The following is a 21,543-nucleotide window of genomic DNA, read 5'->3' as shown; positions in this document are numbered from 1 at the left end:
GATTTTATCAGACTTATTTTTCTTTATTGGGCAAAAAGTTGAAAAACCGTTGAAAGTAATGATCTTGGATCCATAATTCCTTTTGGAGTATGAATTGATACGGTAGCGGTCAGCATTCAACAATGCTTATGAATTGATTTATAATAATTTTGCATTATTTTTACGATTATTTTATACTAATATACTATACAAGTAGTATCTACAAAATATTTTTATAAATATTACTATGATGTTAATTACCACTTGCGAAACTATTTGGACACTACCAATATATTCTGAACTAGTAAGAACAAAAGCCCGAACTCTAGATTTTGTATTAACCGTGCCTCAGGCAAATTTTTTATTTACAATGGGTCACTCAGTCCTTTAAAGGTCTTATAAGAGGGGGAATATCCATACTTCTATAAATGAACTAGGATTAGTCCTTTAAAGGTCTTATAAGAGGGGGAATATCCATACTTCTATAAATGAACTAGGATTATCACTAAATCGATGTTGATAATATTTAAAAGTTTTTGACACATCCCATCATATGTGGGCTGAAATAACACATTTAAGACACCCATCACGTGGATAGACAAAAGAAGAGATAAAAAAATAAATTCCATCGTTGACTTGGGCCCCTACCCCTATCTGAGAGTGCTATGTTATTATTATTGGGCCACTCTGTTTTCGAAAAGTTTACATGGCTTATCAGGATGTCACAACGTATTTAATGGGAACTTTAGTAGTACTATTTCCTAACTACAGAAAATATTTTTTGTTCAATATACCACGACAATCTCGTGAGAGCTATGCCAATTTTCCGAAGCCGATAATTGACCGCGACACAATTGATAGTACAAAATAACTAATTTTATTTAAGAGGTGATCAATTAAACTTCAGACACCATTTTCAACTACGATAATTGTTGGTCTAGTGCAAGCAAATACCACCGATAGCGATTACGCTAGTTAATTTTTTTGTTACTTTTACTAAGTTTAAGCTTGGACAATTAGGTTTATAGGGAGGTCTTGATGACTGTAACATGTGGAATACACAACTACTAGTTTATAAAGATGCAAATAAATTGACTTATTGAAAGTGATTAACAATTAGCTAATCTGCTGATAGCTAGGCCCTTCCTTATATGTTGTACAAATAATTGTAGAGTGCATGCATAAAGTGGTGGCTTATCTACTCTGTTTCATACTCAATTCTCACCTCGGTTGTGAGAACAACTGGTGTGGTGTAGACAAACTAAATGAGCTCTCTCTCCTTACAGGCTAATCTTTTGGACTGAGTTCTCCTGTTTGGTCTGTATCATACTCGCTTGATATGAAAATGAAACATTTAAGTTAACCGATTAAGATTTAGGCAGTATGAATGTTGTCTAGCTAAGTAGTTTTAGCTAGTAGTAAGAAGTGCTATACTGGTTGTGAGTTATGTGCTGTTTTGTGATGACAATTCAATAACACTAATAAAAAAATAGATTGAAACAACACAAAAAAAATTATGTGATTCAGAGCAAATACTTCTACTATGATGTGGTCAAAACAGATAATCTATTTAACCTTAAGATTTTCTACTTGAGGGACTGTCAAATGATTGACTGGTTGTGGTCAAAACTAAACCTTATTTCAAACGACCAACACTTGATGCTTACTTGTTTCCAGAAAATCATTACAATCGCTAAAACTTCAGATATTTTACACAACTTGGCCATGTGGAAGACCTTCATGTAATCGGGTCGAGATAGCTATGTCGGACATGGCTATGTATGATGTTGCTAATTTTTGAGCTGCACACGCTACTTCTCTATTAGCATTTTTTTGTGCGATTGTGATTGTTGAATCCTTGAAGCTATGTTCTTCTAGTTTCAAACAGGTGGACAGAAAAGAGACTTTGCACCTTAACATAAGGACTTATTATGCCTATTACTATGTACAACTTATGGTTCAACATCAGCAGGATTTGGTATCAATCAAATAATACCCATTTGTTCAGGAATTCTACCAACACCAACTTAGGTGGCATGCTCTAATACCAATCTTAATTAGCTAATCCTTGAGCACATGTGTTGGAATGTTCAGAACAGTTAGGGGCTAAAAAAAAGAACAGTTAGGGGCCATACTTTGGGGTTTACATTCAATCTACCAGTTGAAGTTAATTAGAAGAAACTAATATACTATAGACTCCATCTTATGTTGTTTAGGGGAGTACATTTCAAAACCTCACACACTTACCACTTGATCTCTCATTAAAGTATGAGCGAACATGAATAGTGATCTGGCCAAATACTCCACTGCTATCACAATTACTAGGATTTTCTTCTATTGATATTGTACTAGATTCAAAATCTACCATTCCCTTTCCCCCTTACCAAGTAAAAAACGGTAAGAAATTAAAAATAAAGAGTAGATCAAATTCTATACATTTAACCATGTTTTTCAAGTTGGAAAAAAAACAAACTGATATCGTTTGTTTGGTCACAAGTCCACCCATTGTACAACGTAAATGGTTCAAGTCAAGTCATTTAGGGCTAATCACGCAACAGCTGATGCTTGCCTTTCCCAACTTATTCGTTCAACATATACACAGTTGACCAAGCTAGACGCAGAACAAGTGCAGGATAAACTTCATGGACAAGACTGTTACTATAATAAAGTCAAGGAACATCAGTAATAAGTAATCCTTTCAAGTTTCAATTCTTAAACTATTACCATAAGTCAAGGTAGGTCAAAACATGCATAGTAGCAGTAAATATTCAAGTAATGAAGTATAATTCCTTATATTGAGGCTCAACTTTCCTTTGAAATTTAGCAATGATTCCTGTGCTAGACCTCTATCATACAAAGGAAGAATAGATGAGGAAAAAGAGGGGTATCACTGAATAGGAATGGCATGTCACCCAGAATAAAATTCTGATAAGGTCCATAACAAATAAAACAATTTCCATCCTTGCGATATCCTAACAAAAGTGAAGTGATCTATCTATACATTAGAGGGGTCTGAGCTTTAACTGCAACAGCAAATTACAAATTGCAGAGGCACAAGTATGGCCGAATCTAAAAGGTAGTGGAAAGCTAGCCTTGCTATGTATCCTCTGCAAAAAGTGTCATTTATTATCTTTATCATATGTTCACGAAGAGGATCCTCTTCAAATTGATGGATCAAGTTTATGCAAATAAGACGAAAGACAACAAACTATAACTAAAATCAGCCAGATTCTGATCATGGTCGATCAGATTAAAATTCAATGATCCATTTTTCAATGCATTCAGAATCCACTGCCAAGACCAAATAAACAAAGGAGCAACCAAAAGTCACACATATCCAAGTCCCGACCACAGCTCTAAACGAACTCAAAGAACGACAAACAATGAACAACAAGATAAGTCCTTTTACACAAGAGTAACTACACACCTATATATATATATATATATATATTAAATTTCACCTAATTATGGTTTTCCCAAGAATTAAAACTATTGTCTCCAAATACACGAACTTTCAATTATTTCTCTCTTTTACAGTGACAGCCAATTTCCGGCTAATTGAAGTCATTAAAATATCTAAAGTGGCATAGACGCCCACCCCAGCATTAATCCGTGGAAAGTGACAATCATGTGAAAATGAGAACCATTCAAAGTTGGTGCATTTTGGAGGCAGAATTTTCAGTTCATGTGCAAGAAACCAGGTGGAAGTTTGTGATAAGATTACAGTATATATAAACTAGTACTATAAAGCAACAAGTAACAATAACAAGAAGCTTCTTTTCCTGAAGTGAACAAATGGCATGAACTAATGTAATAGAGCCTAGTAAGTAAGTGAAGTCCACATTCTTGGAATAACTAGCAATGTATAATGTTCATATAATTTATTCAAATGACCTTATTCTTGATATCCTTGTATAGTGAAAGCAAATAATTTTGTAAAAGAGACCTGCTCATCTCAATCTCTATATCAGTATACATATATAAAAAAGAAAACATTGCTATCAAGTATACCTACTTTCTAACCTTCCGAGATTTCCTAGGCCCCGGCACCTCCATTCGACCGAGGGAGCATCCACACCTCGCTCGGAACACCAGCACTGCCCTGCCATTAGGCGGCGCCATCTTCTTCAGCTCCGCCTCAAGCTCCCGGTGATGATCTCGAGGCAATTCAAACAGCCCCTTCTTGTATGATGATGATGATGATGATAGCTGAAGATTAGACCTGCTCACAGCGTCCTCAGTTTCCAACTGAATGTCGAATTCAGCAGCCTTCCGCAGCCCACTGCAGCCGGCTTTGCCGCATCGGTTGTCCGTGCACACGGTGATCACCACCAGCGCCGTCACCGCGAAGACTATGCTGAGCCCTAAGCATCCGAACACCAGCGGCGCGCGGAGGACTTCCTCAATCACCACCTCGGCGACTTCCTCGGAGAGCTCCGCGGTCTTCTGCCCTAGGATCTTCACGTAGGGATACAGCAGGAATCCGAAGGCGCAAATCACGGCGATCAGGATCACAACGTCGATCAAGGCGGAGCGGGATTGATCGCAGTGATGGGGGAGTTTCGGATTCTTTTGCTTCGCCTTGGAAACGGATTTGGCCATTTCTATGTGGTGGTCAACTGGAATTGAGCTTCGGAAACAGAACATTTGGATTGGAATTGCAGCGGAGGATTAACAAGATTGAATGTAATTGATCATCCCCCAATCGAGAATTGGGGGTGAAACTGAAATCAGGAAAAGGGGATAGAGCTCAAGAACATCAAACAATATGTTTGAAAATCAAGATCGGATATTTAGAGAAAATTAGAGATGTGAGCGGAATTGGCCGGCTGGAGGGGACAAAGGAAATTATATATAGAGAGGGTGCTGTCAGTTAAGTTATCTCTTTCCTTTTAAAGCTTCTTCTTTGGTAGTCAATTGAGTGGATTGGGTCTAACATGTAGAATTGTGGACTACGATGGACTGGACTTTCAACTATGATGCAGATTGATTTTCTTAAATATATTTTCATCAAATTGTTTGTTTGGACCTACTCTTAATAAAGATTAAAGTCATACTATACCAAAATCTGACACGAATATATAAAAATTTAAGAAAATGGGAGGTTGACCCTTTACGAATTCGATAATTTTGGATTGTGGTAGATTTGATTCGTCATGGGTTAGGTTGAGTTCGGGTAATCCGTTAAAAAATATTCCTAATATAATTGCGGTTTAACTATTTATTCTTTTTAAAAATATATATATATTTTTTAATTTTATTTCCTAGGTAGGTTCAAGTCATGTAGATTAGGTCCTATCATGTGCGGCAAGTCGTTCGAATTTGAAGGTAGTAGATTGAGTTTGTATTCGAATTGAGCATTTCATTTACATGGAGTACTCCGCATAGTTTAATTTAGGTTTTTAAATTATTAACAGGTGACTTGATAATGACCCGACCCGCACGATTTGCATTCTCTACTCTGCATATAATTAAGTTTTGTATAACAGTATGAAAACACATGGGTTTTGTAATGAAGCCTAATAAATATCTCATATTTCATTCATCCATCCACCAAAACTAGTCTCAATTTATTTACTAAAATTGGAAGGTTATTAACAACTACAACGTTGAGGAGGGTGAAGAACATTTTCTTCGCCGTAGAAATCAACCTCGAATTGGGGTGAATGAATGTGGAGGGTGAGAACACGATGAAAGCACCCGTTGTTAAGGGACGTCATCCCTTAACGAGCATAGAGAGCAGCAAGTGACCAAAACCGTTGATTAATCCGGCGCCCAAGTGCTTGGGTCGGCACCAGCGGTGATCTCCGGAAGAAGAGCTGAACGCGAGATTCAATCTCGTCGGCAGCGATGAATAATTAGAGTTTCGTGATACTCAAGCCAATGGACTAAACATATGATTTCATTGATTGAATGATAAAATGATAACAATCTATCATATTTATAATACTAGAATACTAATACCCTAACTTATTGAATAAGATAACAATATATGGAAAAATTTGGTGAAATAAAAGATAACAAAATAATTTGGATTTTCCTAAGATATGAGATCGTATCACTTAACACAAATTAAATTAGGTCAAACTAATACTACTATTCATGGTATCATTACTTTTTTTTTTTAATTCACTATTTATTTCAAATTTAATCACTCTTTTGAGAGTCATTTGTAAACAAGTATTTCATTTGTCCATCAAAACAAGACCAATTTGATTGAGCACATATTTTAAGAAATATAATAGAAAGTGAGTGAAAAAATTTAGTAGAAGGTGAATCCTACTTTTATATATATTAGTTTTATAGTAAAATATGAAGAAAATAAAATTAGTGGATTATGAGATCCATTATCAAATTTAGTAAAAAAACAAATGAGATATGTATTGGTGAACGAACAAAAATGATAAAATGGACACTTATCAATGGATGGAGGGAGTATACATTTGGAGTCTAGAACTGTTCTCTTACACTCAAATCTGTTCTCTTACATTTGGATGGAGGGAGTATACATTTGGAGTCTAGAACTGTTCTCTTACACTCATACTATTATTTCCAACCTTATAGTATTTCTATGGATTTTAAAATATTGAATAAAGTTTAATTGAATTAAACATGAGGGCCAATTTATCTTCCTTTTTAATATTAATTTTATTTACATGAAACTTTGTTGTTTAAAGCAAGATGCTTTCAGATCTGAGTTGAGGAAAACTGTATTTAGAATTCCAATCCTCATGTGTAAAATACAAGGAGCAAGAGACCCGACATTTAATATGTTAACATGGTGAATTCCATTGTATAATTGTCGAATAAATATATGAATGCATATAGCATATGGGTCAAGTGGGTCTAAGAAAAGTATTCATTATCTTCATTAAGTAATTAGAATAATGTTGCTGGTTCCACACGTATGGGTCTGTTTTCTTTCTCACGCTACAAAGATGGGCTCTCTTAATTTTATCCTTTATAAAACTTTCGTTGTTATCCACGTAAAAGGCAAAAAAGAGAAAAAGTAAATCGAAAAGTCTGAGAAGTTTGGCAACTTTATGAAAAGGTGGGAACTGGTTTAATAAATGGAGTGCCAGTCTAACCGATTGTCATAACTAATAATTATAATAATTATAAAATTATTCATCTCAAATTATTTTAGTTAGAGGAGAGACTATAACTAATTATTATGAGATTATCCATCTAGAATTAAGTTGATGTGGTCAATCTTATAAACCAAACATGATATATATTTAATCATGATATTTAGTCTTGCCAATCGAAGGTCCATAATACTATATATGAGTATCAGTATATATAGTAATTTTTCTTAAAAAATACTACTCCCTCCATCCCATAAAAATATGGCAATAAGAATAACATGAAAATTAAGATAAAATTAATAAAATAAAAAAATGAGAAAAATAATATAATAAAGTAAATGAGAGGAGGAGAATTGTAGTTAAAATAGTGTTAATAAATAGTTGAACGTATATAATTAATTATATATAAAATAAAAATAAAATACACATATTTTTATTGGAGGGATAGAAAATAAAAAGTTAGCACAAATGTTTTATAGGACGGAGGTTGTATATCCTACCAAAAATTTTTTTGAGGAAACCGGACCCTTTCCCAAAGTCCCAACATTAGCTTTTTATGGTTTATTTAAGCAATATACAATGTGAATTTTTAATGAAAAAGTTGGGAGGAAATTGGTGAGTCAGTAGAAGAGGGCCCACTAGAAGTGTAGACGAAGAATAAAAAACGATGAAATGTAAAAAGAGTAAAAAAAGAGAAGATCTGATGGCCACACACAAAACTTGTGGCACAGAATTCATTTTGGGTGCTGACGTGGAATCAAACCTTAAAAACGGCATCTCTCCACCCATCCCACGTTGTCCAAACGACAGCACTCAAAAATCAGAGAGAAAATAACACACACAGTCACACACCATAAAAGTGCTCTCTGAAATAGAAAAAAGAACCCCAAAAAACGTAGTTACACGTTCAGTGTGAGTGCGTGTCGGATCTCCCAAATTTATCCCAACTCAACTGGGGCTCATTTGTCTCGCTTATAAACGGCGAGAGAGAGAAAGGTAGAGGATAATGAGAGAGAAAATGTGTGAAGTGAAAGACCCCAAGATAAAGCTTTTCGGCCAAACCATTGAAGCGGCGGTTGGTGAAACAGCTCAGTCCTGTGATGGTATTGGTGTGGGAGAGGATAGTTCCATTCAAGACCCGCCTTCTTCATCTAACTCCATTATTCAAAAAGATGATTTCACCGGCGATGCAGAGGACCAAGAATCCAACACGGTACCATTTCCAACTAATTCATTTTTAGTGTTTTGATAAAGAATCCTTCAGTTCTTAGCAGCATAAGCATTAATTTTTGGTTTTATTAGTTTTTGGGTGCTTTTGTGATGTGCTCTGGCTCAATGTCTCGATTTAGGGTTTCGAAAATTCAGTTTCTTGAGTTGGTTTTAGTGTTTTGATTAAGAAAATAAAGATGTTTTGTAGGAGAAGTTGCTCTTTAGTTGAGTAAATTGGTTTTTATGTGTGTGGTTATTGATGCCAAATGGCCCTTCAGTGGTACACAGGGGTTTTGGCTAGTTGAGTTTTGTTCTCACTCAGATCATTTGATTAAGATCTAGGAGAGTATATCCAATTCTAAAACTTATCTTCAGAGACCAGTATATACATAAATGTTGAGATTGGTTAAAAGTTTTTGGCTAAAGCTTATTTTAGAGGGGTTTATATGAGCTTATAAGATGTACTGATTCAAGTGCTTATAAATAGTCAGAGTGTTTGGATGATTGAGCTTATATTTTCATAGAGAGAATTGTAAATTAGATAGAGAAAATATTGTCTTCTCATTTATTGTGACTTTGTGATTCTTTTTGGTATAAACAACTTGAATGTGTGTGTGCTATGCCTATGTAAACCTTAAATGATTTTTACTTATGCAATGATCAGCAAATGTGAACTTATAGCTCTTGTTTCCATATGATTACAGAACCAATCAGGTTTTAAACAAGAAGATAAAGACGGAGATCAAACCCAGCCTTTGGCATCCGATGGATTAAAAGATTCTAATACAACTCCTTCTATAGTTGAGAACCCCAAGGCATTGTCTGCCGATAGTGATGCTGGACCGATGCAAAGTTTGAAGACGGAAGAGGACCAGACTGAGACCAGTAACTCAGACGAGAAAACCCTGAAGAAGCCGGACAAGATACTCCCGTGCCCTCGTTGCAACAGCATGGATACAAAATTTTGCTATTTTAACAATTACAATGTGAACCAGCCGAGACATTTCTGCAAGAATTGCCAGAGGTACTGGACAGCTGGTGGGACTATGAGGAATGTGCCTGTAGGCGCTGGTCGCCGTAAGAACAAGAATTCCGTTCCCCAGTTCCGTCATATAACCGTTCCCAATGCTCAGGTGGACCTCCCAAATGGAATACACCACCCTGTGCTGAGCCCCAATGGCACCGTTATCACTTTCAATTCAGACACGCCTCTATGCGAATCTATGGTGTCCGTCTTGAATATCGCTGATAAAACCGTTAGAAACAGCATGAGGAACGGGTTTCACAGACCGGAAGAGCTAGGAATTGAGGCTTCCCATGGACTTAAAGAGAACGGAGACGATCACTCAAGTGGATCTTCCACAACTGCAACAACTTCAAAGGAAGAAGTTGGTAAAATCGAAGTAACAGCAAACAGTCATCCCCTTCCTCTCCGCGTACCTTCCTTTCCCGGAGCCCCATGGCCTTATGCGTGGCATTGCGTTCAGTGGACTGCCCCCATGTCTCCACCGAACTTTCCCCCCGGTGGCATTGCTTTGCCATTCTATTCTACGCCTCCGCCTTACTGGGGCTGTGCAGTACCTGGCCCTTGGAATGTTCCTTGGATTGTCCCCCCAACACCATCACACAACCACACACCTCCGAATTCCAGCCCCAACTCCCCAACTCTAGGGAAGCATTCGAGAGATGACAGTACTCTGAAGCCCGTCAGCCCAGAGGAAGCAGCTAGTGAAAAGGACAGTCACCTCTGGGTTCCGAAAACTTTGAGAATCGACGACCCTGGAGAGGCGGCCAAGAGTTCCATATGGGCTACTTTAGGCATAAAGAATGAGAGAGCAGACTCTGTGGGTAGTGGTGGTCTTTTTAAGGCCTTCCAAAGACAATCGAAAGGCGATGAAAAGGCTCAGGTTCCAGAAACCTCGACGGTGTTACAAGCAAATCCAGCAGCGATGTCTAGGTCGTTGAGCTTCCATGAGAGCTCTTAAGCTGACCAAAACTGTAGTTCATTGTTTATTTGTTACATGAAACTAGGCTGGAGATTGGGTAAATTCTCTTCAATCTTCTTAAACATTTAAACTGGTAAATAGTCGGTTCTTTTGTAGGTGGTAGATGGATTTGGTGACTTGTTGAGTTATTGTACATAATTATATGGTATGTATTGAGAGCAAATTAGTGTAATGCTTTTGCAACGAAAGTCTACATACGGTCGCAAATTAGAATATTGAGTTTCTTTGGTAAGTGTAATATGTAGGTCGTTTTTGGGTTCACCAAAATTAGTTTATATCTATTCAAGGTAAGTTTCATTATGATAAGATAAGTCTCATTTTCTACTATTAACACTTAAACCACTCTTTATTTCAACTCTTTCATAATTTGCCAATTTCGCTATAGTGGAACGGAGGGAGTATTAAGATTATTAACTTTGTGTTGAAACTTATGCTGTCTATTACTTCACTCTTTACTAAGATTAATTTTTTTAGTATCTCTTTGAAGCTATTCAAATATTATTATTGGTTTAGCATCTTCGCCTCTCTCTTCGTCTATGGAGTTGTCTTGTTGTAAATTTTGGCCGCATAGGATCCACATTCTACAGGCATTTGGGCAGTGGCTCAAAGGAGCTTGACGTGGGAACCATATACTTTGGGTAGCGACTCAATGGAGATGGATAGGCTTCGTGACGCTGCCATTGAATTCTTTAAATAATAATTGTTGCATTGTACTCCTTTTTTTTGTTTGACCACAGATGTACCGAACTCGTCTTTGGTGAAATCCGGCTAATCTTGCTCGACAGGACTTGCGGATTAAGGCCGAAAGTCTATCAGGTAGCGGAGTTTGAACCCTTGATCTCCTTTAGTCCCACTAAATACTCTCTCTATCCCATTAAAAAATATTAGCAGTTTAATTTTATTATTTTTATTTAGATCATAGTAAAGTTTAATAATGTTATAAAGGGTTTAATAATATTTAATATCAGAATTTAATTGTTTAATACTATCATGTTCTGGTCGATATTGTGCCGTGTCTAGCTAAATTATATAGTATCTTATTAACATTAATGGCAGGCTGACAGTTTTTTACATGACACAAACACGCATGAAGTTAATATATTAAGGCGCAATAAGAATATGATGATTGTGGGTTGGGTTAGAATTTGGCTTTATTGGGTTGGTTCGCCATCGGAGTGATTCGATAACGACTCAATCCACATGATTTGTCAGCCCTACTTATCTATCAGGAGCGGACGCAGGAATTTTTGTTTGTTGGGGCTTCCCTAATACTCTCATTATCCACGGAAAATAGTTTTATAGATGAAATAAGTTTTAATGCTTATTGATATCGTAAAAAGATGAAGAGAAGCAGTGATAAAGTACAATAGAAGGGGAGAAAAATTGGTGGAAATCTTTCTATAAATAGAAACGATATTAATTTTGGTGAATATACCAAAAAAAAAAGTATTTTTGTAAACGATGATATAGTATTTCTTTTATAATAAAAAATATAGTAAAAGTACAAGAAGTTTTTGCATAATTAGGTTCAAACGAAAAAAGTCTAAAAGTGTTTAATTTATGGATTAAAGTCACTAAAAAAATAAAAATTGAGTTTATATCGCTTATTTGGAATAAACATTAAAATAATAATTTGTAATTCTGGAAAAAGTTATAAAGGAGACGAAAAATTAGAATTCACTAATCGAAAACTAAGTTATTAAATTGAAATTTAGTTTACTCTCCCAAGTCCAAAGAAAGTTTAACTAAACACATTTTTAAAGAAATCCAAATTCAAAACAAATAGACTTTTAAGAGTTGTTGTACTTTTAATTTAATTTAGTAGCGAATAAAAGAATCGGCAATTTTTAGAAAAGCACACCAGCGTGACACATTTTACTCGAAAGTTTATAATATTAATTGTAATCAAGTCATCTTCTTCCTCAAACTCATCTAAGTAAACCATTGTTCTTCATTTTATTCTCTTTTATTTTTTACCTCTTGATTCATTTCAGCCCCTATTATCATTCAATTTTTGATGGTTTAGTCTCCAATATCGTTAATTTGGTGAGGGCTAGAGAGAAATTTTTAAAACTCTAATAATTTTTTAACTAGAAAAAATCCCAAATTTTTTTTTGGGTAGGGGCTTAAGCCTCCTCCCTCCCAAAAAAAAAAATAAAAATAAAATTTGTAGTGTGTCCGCTAGTGTTATCTATTACTCTATATGTTTCATCATGAGCAACCCGTATTCATTTTTTGGAATGTCTCACCTAAAATAAGTCATTTTTGTTTTTGGCAAAATATAACACAATTATTCTAGCTTAGTTTATTATATTTCATACTTTCATTTTTTTTTTACTTATCTACTTTATCCTCTCTCATATTTTATTATTTTTTTACTTATTTATTTTATTCTCTCTAATATTTTATTATTTTTTGACTTGATTTCTCTAAACATCATTTTTTTTAAAATTTCATATCAAAAAAACATCATACTCCACTTATGACGAGACGAATGGAATATCTATCTTTTTAATTTTGAACATTTAATATACTATCTAGTACTTAGAAATATTTTCTCGTGCACTTTTCCAAGTTCTCTCATCTTTTTGGGAAGAAAGAACCATTTCCTATTTGGGGTCGAGTTCGTTTATGGTGTCGTGGGAGTGAAGAAACACTTGTAATCTTTATCTCTTATGTCTAGGGAGTAGTTTTGACTCTTGCATGTGTGAACTATTTTCTTGTATTTATTGCTTTGAAATATTTGAGGCCTTTGTATTTATTTTGTTAGAGAGATGGTTATTTTCGCATTTATTAGTTTTTGTTGCTATTTTTGATGTGTTACTTGTGTTTGTTTAAATTTAATGCATGTTCTTCTTATTTATTAGCACTAGTAAAGTTCATGTTGTAGGTGAGAAAGAAGTTTGTTGATGTTGAGTGTTAAAATTACTATTCTTCCGTACTATAGAAATAAGTCATATTTCATTTTTCGTCCGTTACATACAAATAGTCCATATCCATTTATGACAACATTTTTCTCCTTCTCTACTTTTTTATTTATGGACTCACTATCTACTACACAATTTCAACTATTTTTTTCCCTTCTCTTTTACTTTACTAATTATGCATTAAAACTCGTGCTCATACCAAATGACTTATTTCTATGGGATGGAGGGAATATTAAAATTCATGAGTGTTTTTGGAACGACACGGAAACCGCTTCAACATAAATAGTAGAGAATTGTGCGCGAGAAGTGGATAATGAGATAAATAATCAGAGGATGAGTAGTAGAAATTTAGATAAAAGAGCATAGTATTTAAACTGATTTTACTTGCAATATACTAATTTATGTATTTATGGAATTAAATATTTATTTTTTTATAACAAAAAACATTTAATTGAAATTGATTTTAAATAATATTATATAAAATAATTATATATTTATGGAATTAAAAAAATAATTTACATTTTTAAAATATACTTACAAATTATTTTTGATGATTACATAATAAAATTATTTATATAAAATTAATAGCTATAAGATTATACTCCCCCCGTCCCGCTTTAGCAGTCCCATTGACTTTTCTGCCATCTTTTTGTAAAAATGATAAAAAATTGTTAAAGTGGAGAAATGGTAAAGTAAGAGAGACAGTAATGTAGATAAGACTCTTCTCTATATTATTTTCTCTCTTAATTTATCATTTCTCCTTTTTAACTATTTTTTATCATTTTTACAAAAAGAGAGCAGAAAAGTCAATAGGACTGCTAAAGCGGGACGGAGGGAGTATAAAATTACAAGAGAGAATTAGCATTAAAAATTCTTTATGATTATAACATAATATTATTAGCTATTAAGTTATACTATAGAATTACTTGAGAAATTAAAATCTAAAGAGGCATTGCAAAATTCTAGTAAAAATGCAAACAAAGGGAGTCAAGCTCGGTTCAATTGGATTTGTGCCTGGGTTAAGTAGGTAGTTTATCTCTTGTTTATAAAATTCTACAGTTCACGCTTCCCATGCCTGTAGATTACTTCCACTCCTCTATTTAAGTCTTTTTATTTTGTCTCATCTCCTTTTTCCCATCTTTTCAGTTTACTCTATGTCCATCATGTATGAAGTCAACTAATAAAACTTAATTCTTTCATCAACTAGTTAGTTGAATTTACACTTTTTGTCCTTAGACTTTTTATTTCATACTTTAATCCTATTATACAAAAATAATTATTTAGGAAGTAAACATTTTAGTTTATTTTATTTTTAAAATTTTTCATTCATAGTTATTATATTGTTTCAGTGTCTATACCCTGCCTAATTTGTTTTACCTTGCCCAATTTATAAGCGTTATTTCCGTGTTTGTTGTTCTTCGGACTTAGTTTGATATCAATAGTATCCCATACTAGTTTTCGCTTCGTTTATAATATGCATATCCTTTTTTCTCTGAATTTAAGGCATGACGACATCGCTAAACCCTAAATGTAGTACTAATACGTAATGGATTCTCCCATATCTTGTGGATTCAACATCCCGTACGGCCGTACTTATACTAGTATTTTGGCGATTCGACATTCCGTACGGTCGTACTTATACTAGTAATTTGGCGATTCAACATTCCGTACGGTCGTATTTATACTAGTATTTTGGCGAGTGAGAAACATACAAATAACCTGATAGGGCGCGAGTCTGGAAACACATGCAAAAACTTTCTTTCACAAGTTCATTCATACCTACCCATTTTTATCATTTTAATTTTACAAAAAATTGACTACTTTCATATTTTTAACTCATTTTAGTCCACATACTCCATGATACACATGAAGTGAACTGAATTACTGAAATGAGTAAATCAGAGTTAAAAGTTTTCTTTAAACCGAAAAGAAAATACTCAAATTAGAAATAAAGTTGCCATTATAGGGATTCAATGTGCATGAAGAATTGGCAAATAGTAATCAATGAAACTAGGCAAATATAACCACAATTTATCATTTATTGCTGACTTATCATCAATTAATGAAATAAATAATACTCATATAATTGCATGAATCAAAATTTATGAAAAGTAAACAATCTACTCCTACTTTATATCCCCAGAACTATTTTTTAGATGGTAAACACAATGAGAGATAATACCGAAATAAAAACGCAGTTCAATGCGATTGTCAGTATGGCAATTGTAACTGCAATTTTACACTCCACTCTCTATATATATAACACTGAAACACTGATTTTGATCACATCTCCTCATCTCAACTCTCATCCCAACTCATCCCCATTTCCATTTCCATTTCCATTTCCATTTCCTTCCATCCTTCTAAATGGAGAGTAAGCTACTTTCAACCGCCTCCGCCTCCGCCGCCGCCCTACGCCACCCTAGTTTCAATGTTTCTAAGCAAACATCTTCCCGCCTTCAATTTCCACCTTCAAGATTTCTCAGTAATGGCATCCTCACAAATCAACCCTCTTCCGCTACTGCGCTTCGGTATAATCTGCTCATCCTTAAATTTTTTTATTTTATTTTAAAGAATTCCATTTTATCTTTATTAATTAAATGGAATCATTTCGTTCATCAAGTTTTTATTTGGGGATTCAATTTTCAATCTTACATGTGCATTAGCTATTTAGTAAAACTAGACTTAATCATAAAGCAAACATACATATAAATTGCTTTTATTGCATCGTATAAGGAAATAGATAGAGATCCATTTTTATATATTGAGGACTACTCGAATATTCTACATGCAGCTCATAGATTTCTAATTGTTTTTGTGTTTTTGTTAGCTGTAGATGATCTTGTTTGATTTTCAGCAATGTGCATCACCAAATACATTCATCATTCTTCTATTCTGCATACATGTTATGTTGCCTTTTATTGTCTCTTCTCTTTAAACTTCACTTAATTTAGTTCCAATATTAGATAATGATCATAAACAAGATTTTCATGGTTATTCTTGATTATTGGTCCCGATTGGTCAGTCTTACCATTTTTAAGAAAAGACATATTTGTAAGCATTTGAATGCCTTTGGATTTATTCGCAGCAAAGATCTGCGATACGTCATGTTAGGAACCGGTACTTAGGTCATTCTTACGATTTCTAAGAATAGAGATATTTGTAAGCACTTGGATGCCTTTGGATGTATTTGTAGTAAAGATGTTCGATACGTCATGTTAGGGACAGCCGGACAGGTACTAATTAAGTCATGTCAATCCGTGTCAGGTGTATGCAGAAAAAAAGGGTGGACGAGTCACAGATGTACACTCTTGAAGGCATTAGGGAGTCCTTGGTCTGGCAAGAAGAGCGCATTATATTCTGTATGGTAGATAGAACTCAATTTTGTTATAATGCGCCAACATATGATCCTCATGGTTTCACCAAGGATGGTTTCCGTGGCTCTATAGTCGAGTACGTGGTCAAAGAAACAGAAAAGATTCAAGCAAAGGTATGTTGAAACTAATTTTTTTGAATCTTTGGTTAATTAGCAAAAAATACGCATTCAAACAATTATTCATTGATCCAGGCTGGAAGATACGCGAGCCCTTACGAGCGTCCCTTCTTCCCTGACATCTTACCCAAGCCCCTCTTTGCCCCGTTGGAGTATCCACAGGTAAGACATAGATGCCTTGACTTCATAGTTCTCCGTCTCTTGTTTAAGTCAATACTTTGTAGCAATCATTCACCAATCTTTCCACATTAATATGTTAACCATCATATTTATTGCTTTGGAGTTAACAAAAACTATTCATAACATATCAATAAACCAACCTTCACTTTTACTAATGATATGTGGCAAAACTAAGAATTTTTGGTTGCATTGCAAATGACACATGCATGTATAAGGATATGCTTCTTGTTATAGCTTTCTTTCATTTTGTGTGTGTGAGCATCGTCCTATTTGGAATGTTTTCGTTCTAAGAGATGATGGTGATACAAGTACTTCATCCAGTAGCGGACGTGATAAATGTTAATTTCCAAGTGTGGAATATGTACTTTAGGTATCTCCTTCGAGGATTGGTTAAAAAAGGCGATGACGGTAATTATGGTTCAGCTGCATTGTTGGATGCTTCATGCTTGCAGGTATACGTTTTCAAACCTACTATATTAAAAAAAAATCATAAAACAACGAAAGGGATTGTAACAAACAACTCATGCATTGAATGCAATCCTCGTTGATATGGGACAGATAAGACTTTAACTTGTAAAATTGCTTTAATCACCCCCTTGAAAGGCCTTATAAGGCGATAGTAGTCTTTAACCAAGTCGGCGTGGGTTAAATGTATGTTCAACATAAATTGAACTTATTTTTCCTAGATGGACCAATATATTACTCCTAATTATCATGGTTGAGCATGTACTTATAGTTTAGATTGGGTTTATATCCTGCTTCTCACCAAATTAGAACTATTGGCAAGTGCACAGTGTTTCGAGATATCAAAGATTTTGCTAGTGTGACAAGCATATCTTAGTTCCATTTATAGTTTTAATTAGAGTTTTGAATAGGTAAGAGTGGCTAACTGGTCATTATGGTAAATTTGTCAACTTGTAGACTCTTTCCAAGAGGATTCATTATGGTAAATTTGTAGCTGAAGCTAAATTTCAAGCCTCCCCTGACGTGTACAAAGCTGCAATCATAGCAAAAGTAAGTTGAGCTGGCTCCGATCCTCTTGGAAATGTATATGTACATGTGAAGCCGAGTGTATTGACTCTTGTTTGAATCAGGATGAAGGTCAACTGAAGGATTTGCTGACGTACGAAACTGTGGATGATACCATTACAAAGCGTGTGGAGCTAAGGACTCGGAAGCATGGGCAAGAAGAAACACTATGTGAGTGTTCAGATGAAGTTAGCATGGAACCTGTTTATAAGATAAACCCAAGCATTGTGGGGGAGCTGTACCGCCAATGGATCATGTCGTTAACTAAGCAAGTTCAGGTTGAGTATCTGTTGAGAAGGCTTGATTAGGTGTTAGGGTGAAAGATAATGTTTCCATGAAATTTGTCTACTTTCGTCTGTTAATCTGAAGCTTAGCAGCGTATAAACTCTCTGCTGCATATTATGAAATAAATAAGACATTGAGTTTCTCTTTATATAAATATATATATTGCTAAAACTCTGGGTTATGATTGTTGTTGCATATTCTTAATGAAGTAGTACGGATGTGGATTCTAATCTAGGGAGTAGTTTTGACTTTTGAGTCTTGCGTGAATTATTTTCTTATATTTATTACTTTGAAATATTTGAGGTCTTTGTGTTTACAATGTTAGATAGATGGTTATTTTCGCATTTATTAGTTTTTGTTGCTATTTTTGATTTGTTACTTGTGTTTGTTAGAATTTAATGCTTGTTCTTCTTATTTATTAGCACTAGTTAAGTTCATGTTGTAGGTGAGAAAGAAGCTTGTTGAGTGTTAAAATTACCGTTCCCTCCGTCTCATAGAAATAAACCATATTTTCTTTATCGTCCGATTCACATATATAGTCCATATCAATTTATGACAACTTTTTTCTTCTTCTCTTTTATTTTATTTATGGACCTCACTACACAATTTCAACTGCTCCCTCCGTCCCAAGAAAGATGATCCATTTCTTGGGCGGCACATGATTTTATGCAGTTATATTTTGTGTGTTAAGAGGAGAGAGTAAAATAAGAGAGAGAATAAAATAGAGATAAAGGTGTTTCCATTTTAAGTAATGGGTCATCTTAGTTGGGACAAACCAAAAAGGAAAGTGGGTCATCTTCAATGGGACGGAGGGAATACTTTTTCTCTCTCTCTCTCTTACTTTATCAATTATGCATTAAAATTCGTATCCATACCAAATGACCTATTTCTATGGGATGGAGGGAGTATTAAAATTCATCGAGTGTTTTCGGAACGACACGAAAACAGCTTCAACATAAATAGTAGAGAATTGTGCGCGAGAAATGGATAATGAAATAAATAATCAGAGGATGAGTAATACTCCCTCCGTCCCCAAAGAGTATGAACTATTTCTTTTTTCGTCCGTCCCTAAAGAATATGAACTTTCTAATTTTGAAAAATTCAAACAACTACTACCCCTATACATTATTTTATTTATAACTTATACTATTACCATTAATACTTATATCATTATAATAATGTGGACCCCACTCTCCACTAACATTATTTCTACTACCCTTTCTCTCCCTATATCTTACTTTTCCTCTTATTTTTTAAAATCCGTGCTGAGCCTGAAGTTCATACTCTTTGGAGACGGGGGGAATAAAAATTTAATTAAAGAGCGAAACTGATTTTACTAGTAATATAGTACTGCTTCCGTTCCACAAAAGATGTCACACTTGTGGAACGGCACGTGATTGCATGGGGTTTTGTTTTGTGTGTTAAATAGAGAGAGAAAATATAATTTTATATTCACGTGAGAGAGAACTTTTTCCAAAAAGAGAAATGTGACATCTTTTGTGGGACAAACTAAAAAGGAAAGTGTGACATCTTTTGTGGGACGGAGGGAGTACTAATTTATGTATTTATGGAATTAAATAATTATTTTTTATAATAAAAAGCATATAATTGAAATTGGTTTTAAATAATACTTGTATAAAATATTTATATATTTATGGAATTAAAGAAATAATTTACATTCTTAAAATATATCCTTCCGTTCAAAAAAATAGGGCAATTGGTGTATGATACGGGTTTTAATGTAGAATGAGTAAAGTATGAGAGAATCGAAAAAAGTAAGAGATATAGAATTGGTAAAATAAGAGAGAAGAGAAAAAAGTAAGAGAGATGTAGTGTTAGTGTAAGAGAGAAGTTTAAATTCTAATGGCATAAGGGGTAAATAAAATGATGTGTAGGGTTATTATTTTGTTGAAAACTTTCCACAAATGAATATGCTCTATTTTCTTTGGACGGCCAAAAATGGTAAATGTGCCCTATTTTTTGTGGACGGAGGGAGTACTAAAAATTATTCTTTATGATTACATAATAAAATTATTTATTCAAAATTAATTAATAGGTATAAGATTATATAAAATTACAAGAGAGAATTAGCATTAAAAATTCTTTATGATTATAAAATAATATTATTAGCTATAAGTTATACTACTATAAAATTACTTGAGAAATTAAAATCTAAAGAGTCATTGAAAATTTCTAGTAAAAATGCAAACAAAGGTACTTTATCTCTTGTTTATAAAATTCTATTAGTCCACGCTTCCCATGCCAGTAGATTACTTCCACTCCTCTATTTAAGTCTTTTTCTTTTGTCTGATCTCCTTTTTCCATCTTTTCATTTACTCTTTGAAGTCAACTAATAAAACTTAATTCTTTCACCAACTAGTTAGTTGCTATTTAGTTGAATTTACACCTTCTGTCATTAGATATTTTATTTCATACTTTATATCCTATTATACAAAAATAATTATTTAGGAAGTAAACTTTTAGTTTATTTTATTTTTAATTTTTTTTTCATTCATAGTACTTTATTATTTCGTGTCTATACCCTGCCTAATTTGTTTTACCTTGCCCAATTTATAAGCGTTATTTCTGTGTTTGTTGTTCTTCGGATTTAGTTTGACATCAATAGTATCCCGTACTAGTTTCCGCTTCGTTTATAATATTCATATCCTTCTTTCTCTGAATTTAAGGCATGTCGACACCGCTAAACCCTAAATGCAGTACTAATATGTAATAGATTCTCCCATATCTTGTCGATTCAACATCCCGTACGGCCGTACTTATACTAGTATTTTGGCGATACAACATTCCGTACAGTCGTACTTATACTAGTATTTTAGCGAGTGAGAAACATACAAATAACCTGATAGAACATGAGTGTGGAAATACATGCAAAAACTTTCTTTCACAAAGGCTTCTTTAAATATCTCACACAAGTTCATTCATACCGCTTTATTTTCGTACATTTTAATTTTACAAAATTAATTACTATCATATTTTGAACTCATATTTTTAATCGACAATACATGATACACATGAAGTCACTGAAAAGTTTATTTTAAACCAAAAAGAAAACAGTCAAATTAGAAATAAAGTTGCCATGAAGAATTGGCAAATACTACTAAATGAAACTTGCCGAATATAATCACATTTTATCATTTGTGGCTGATTTATTATGAATTAGTGAAATAAATAATACTCATATAATTCCATGAAGCAAAATTTATGAAAAGTAAACAATCTGGCGTACTTTAAGAGCATCTCCAATGGCTTTAGGACAGCCACAGGCTAGCCACTCTCTCCCCCTGCCATGTCATCAGCACTAAAAGACATATTTGTAAGCACTTGAA

At 34.1% G+C, this 21,543-nt stretch overlaps 3 protein-coding genes across 3 annotated transcripts; 2 read left to right on the top strand and 1 right to left on the bottom strand.

Annotated features, from left to right (window-relative positions):
- Positions 1-3,831: 3,831 nt before the first annotated feature.
- On the bottom strand, positions 3,832-4,882 carry LOC125192753 (uncharacterized protein At5g19025-like). The gene has a single exon (XM_048090387.2). The coding sequence runs from the start codon at positions 4,624-4,626 to the stop codon at positions 3,991-3,993; it is 636 nt and encodes a 211-aa protein (XP_047946344.1). The 5' UTR covers positions 4,627-4,882; the 3' UTR covers positions 3,832-3,990.
- Positions 4,883-7,879: 2,997 nt separating this feature from the next.
- On the top strand, positions 7,880-10,495 carry LOC125191910 (cyclic dof factor 2-like). Its single transcript, XM_048089343.2, has 2 exons — positions 7,880-8,280; positions 8,981-10,495. Exons 1-2 carry the CDS (start codon positions 8,074-8,076, stop codon positions 10,259-10,261), a joined length of 1,488 nt encoding a protein of 495 aa, XP_047945300.1. The 5' UTR covers positions 7,880-8,073; the 3' UTR covers positions 10,262-10,495.
- A 5,964-nt stretch (positions 10,496-16,459) lies between these two features.
- On the top strand, positions 16,460-18,222 carry LOC148928649 (chorismate mutase 1, chloroplastic-like). Its single transcript, XM_089056739.1, has 5 exons — positions 16,460-16,699; positions 16,778-16,864; positions 17,176-17,334; positions 17,804-17,896; positions 17,977-18,222. The coding sequence occupies exons 1-5, from the start codon at positions 16,460-16,462 to the stop codon at positions 18,217-18,219; spliced, it is 822 nt and encodes a 273-aa protein (XP_088912865.1). The 3' UTR covers positions 18,220-18,222.
- Positions 18,223-21,543: the final 3,321 nt, after the last annotated feature.

This window comes from Salvia hispanica, chromosome 4, assembly GCF_029641045.1.
Source record: "Salvia hispanica isolate PSC_SH4W2 chromosome 4, Shi_PSC_v1, whole genome shotgun sequence".
NCBI classification, from domain to species: Eukaryota; Viridiplantae; Streptophyta; class Magnoliopsida; order Lamiales; family Lamiaceae; genus Salvia; species Salvia hispanica.
The sequence above is the reverse complement of the archived record's forward strand: the minus strand, read 5'-3'. Positions and strand labels throughout refer to the sequence as shown.

Bases quoted from the DNA above. Each gene is read 5' to 3' on its own strand.
- LOC125191910 (XM_048089343.2), top strand. From the start codon at position 8,074: ATGAGAGAGAAAATGTGTGAAGTGAAAGACCCCAAGATAAAGCTTTTC. The intron at 8,281-8,980 runs GTACCATTTCCA...ATATGATTACAG, and splicing joins AGGACCAAGAATCCAACACG to AACCAATCAGGTTTTAAACA.
- LOC125192753 (XM_048090387.2), bottom strand. From the start codon at position 4,626: ATGTTCTGTTTCCGAAGCTCAATTCCAGTTGACCACCACATAGAAATG.
- LOC148928649 (XM_089056739.1), top strand. From the start codon at position 16,460: ATGTCAATCCGTGTCAGGTGTATGCAGAAAAAAAGGGTGGACGAGTCA. The intron at 16,700-16,777 runs GTATGTTGAAAC...TCATTGATCCAG, and splicing joins CAGAAAAGATTCAAGCAAAG to GCTGGAAGATACGCGAGCCC. The intron at 16,865-17,175 runs GTAAGACATAGA...TCGTTCTAAGAG, and splicing joins CCCCGTTGGAGTATCCACAG to ATGATGGTGATACAAGTACT.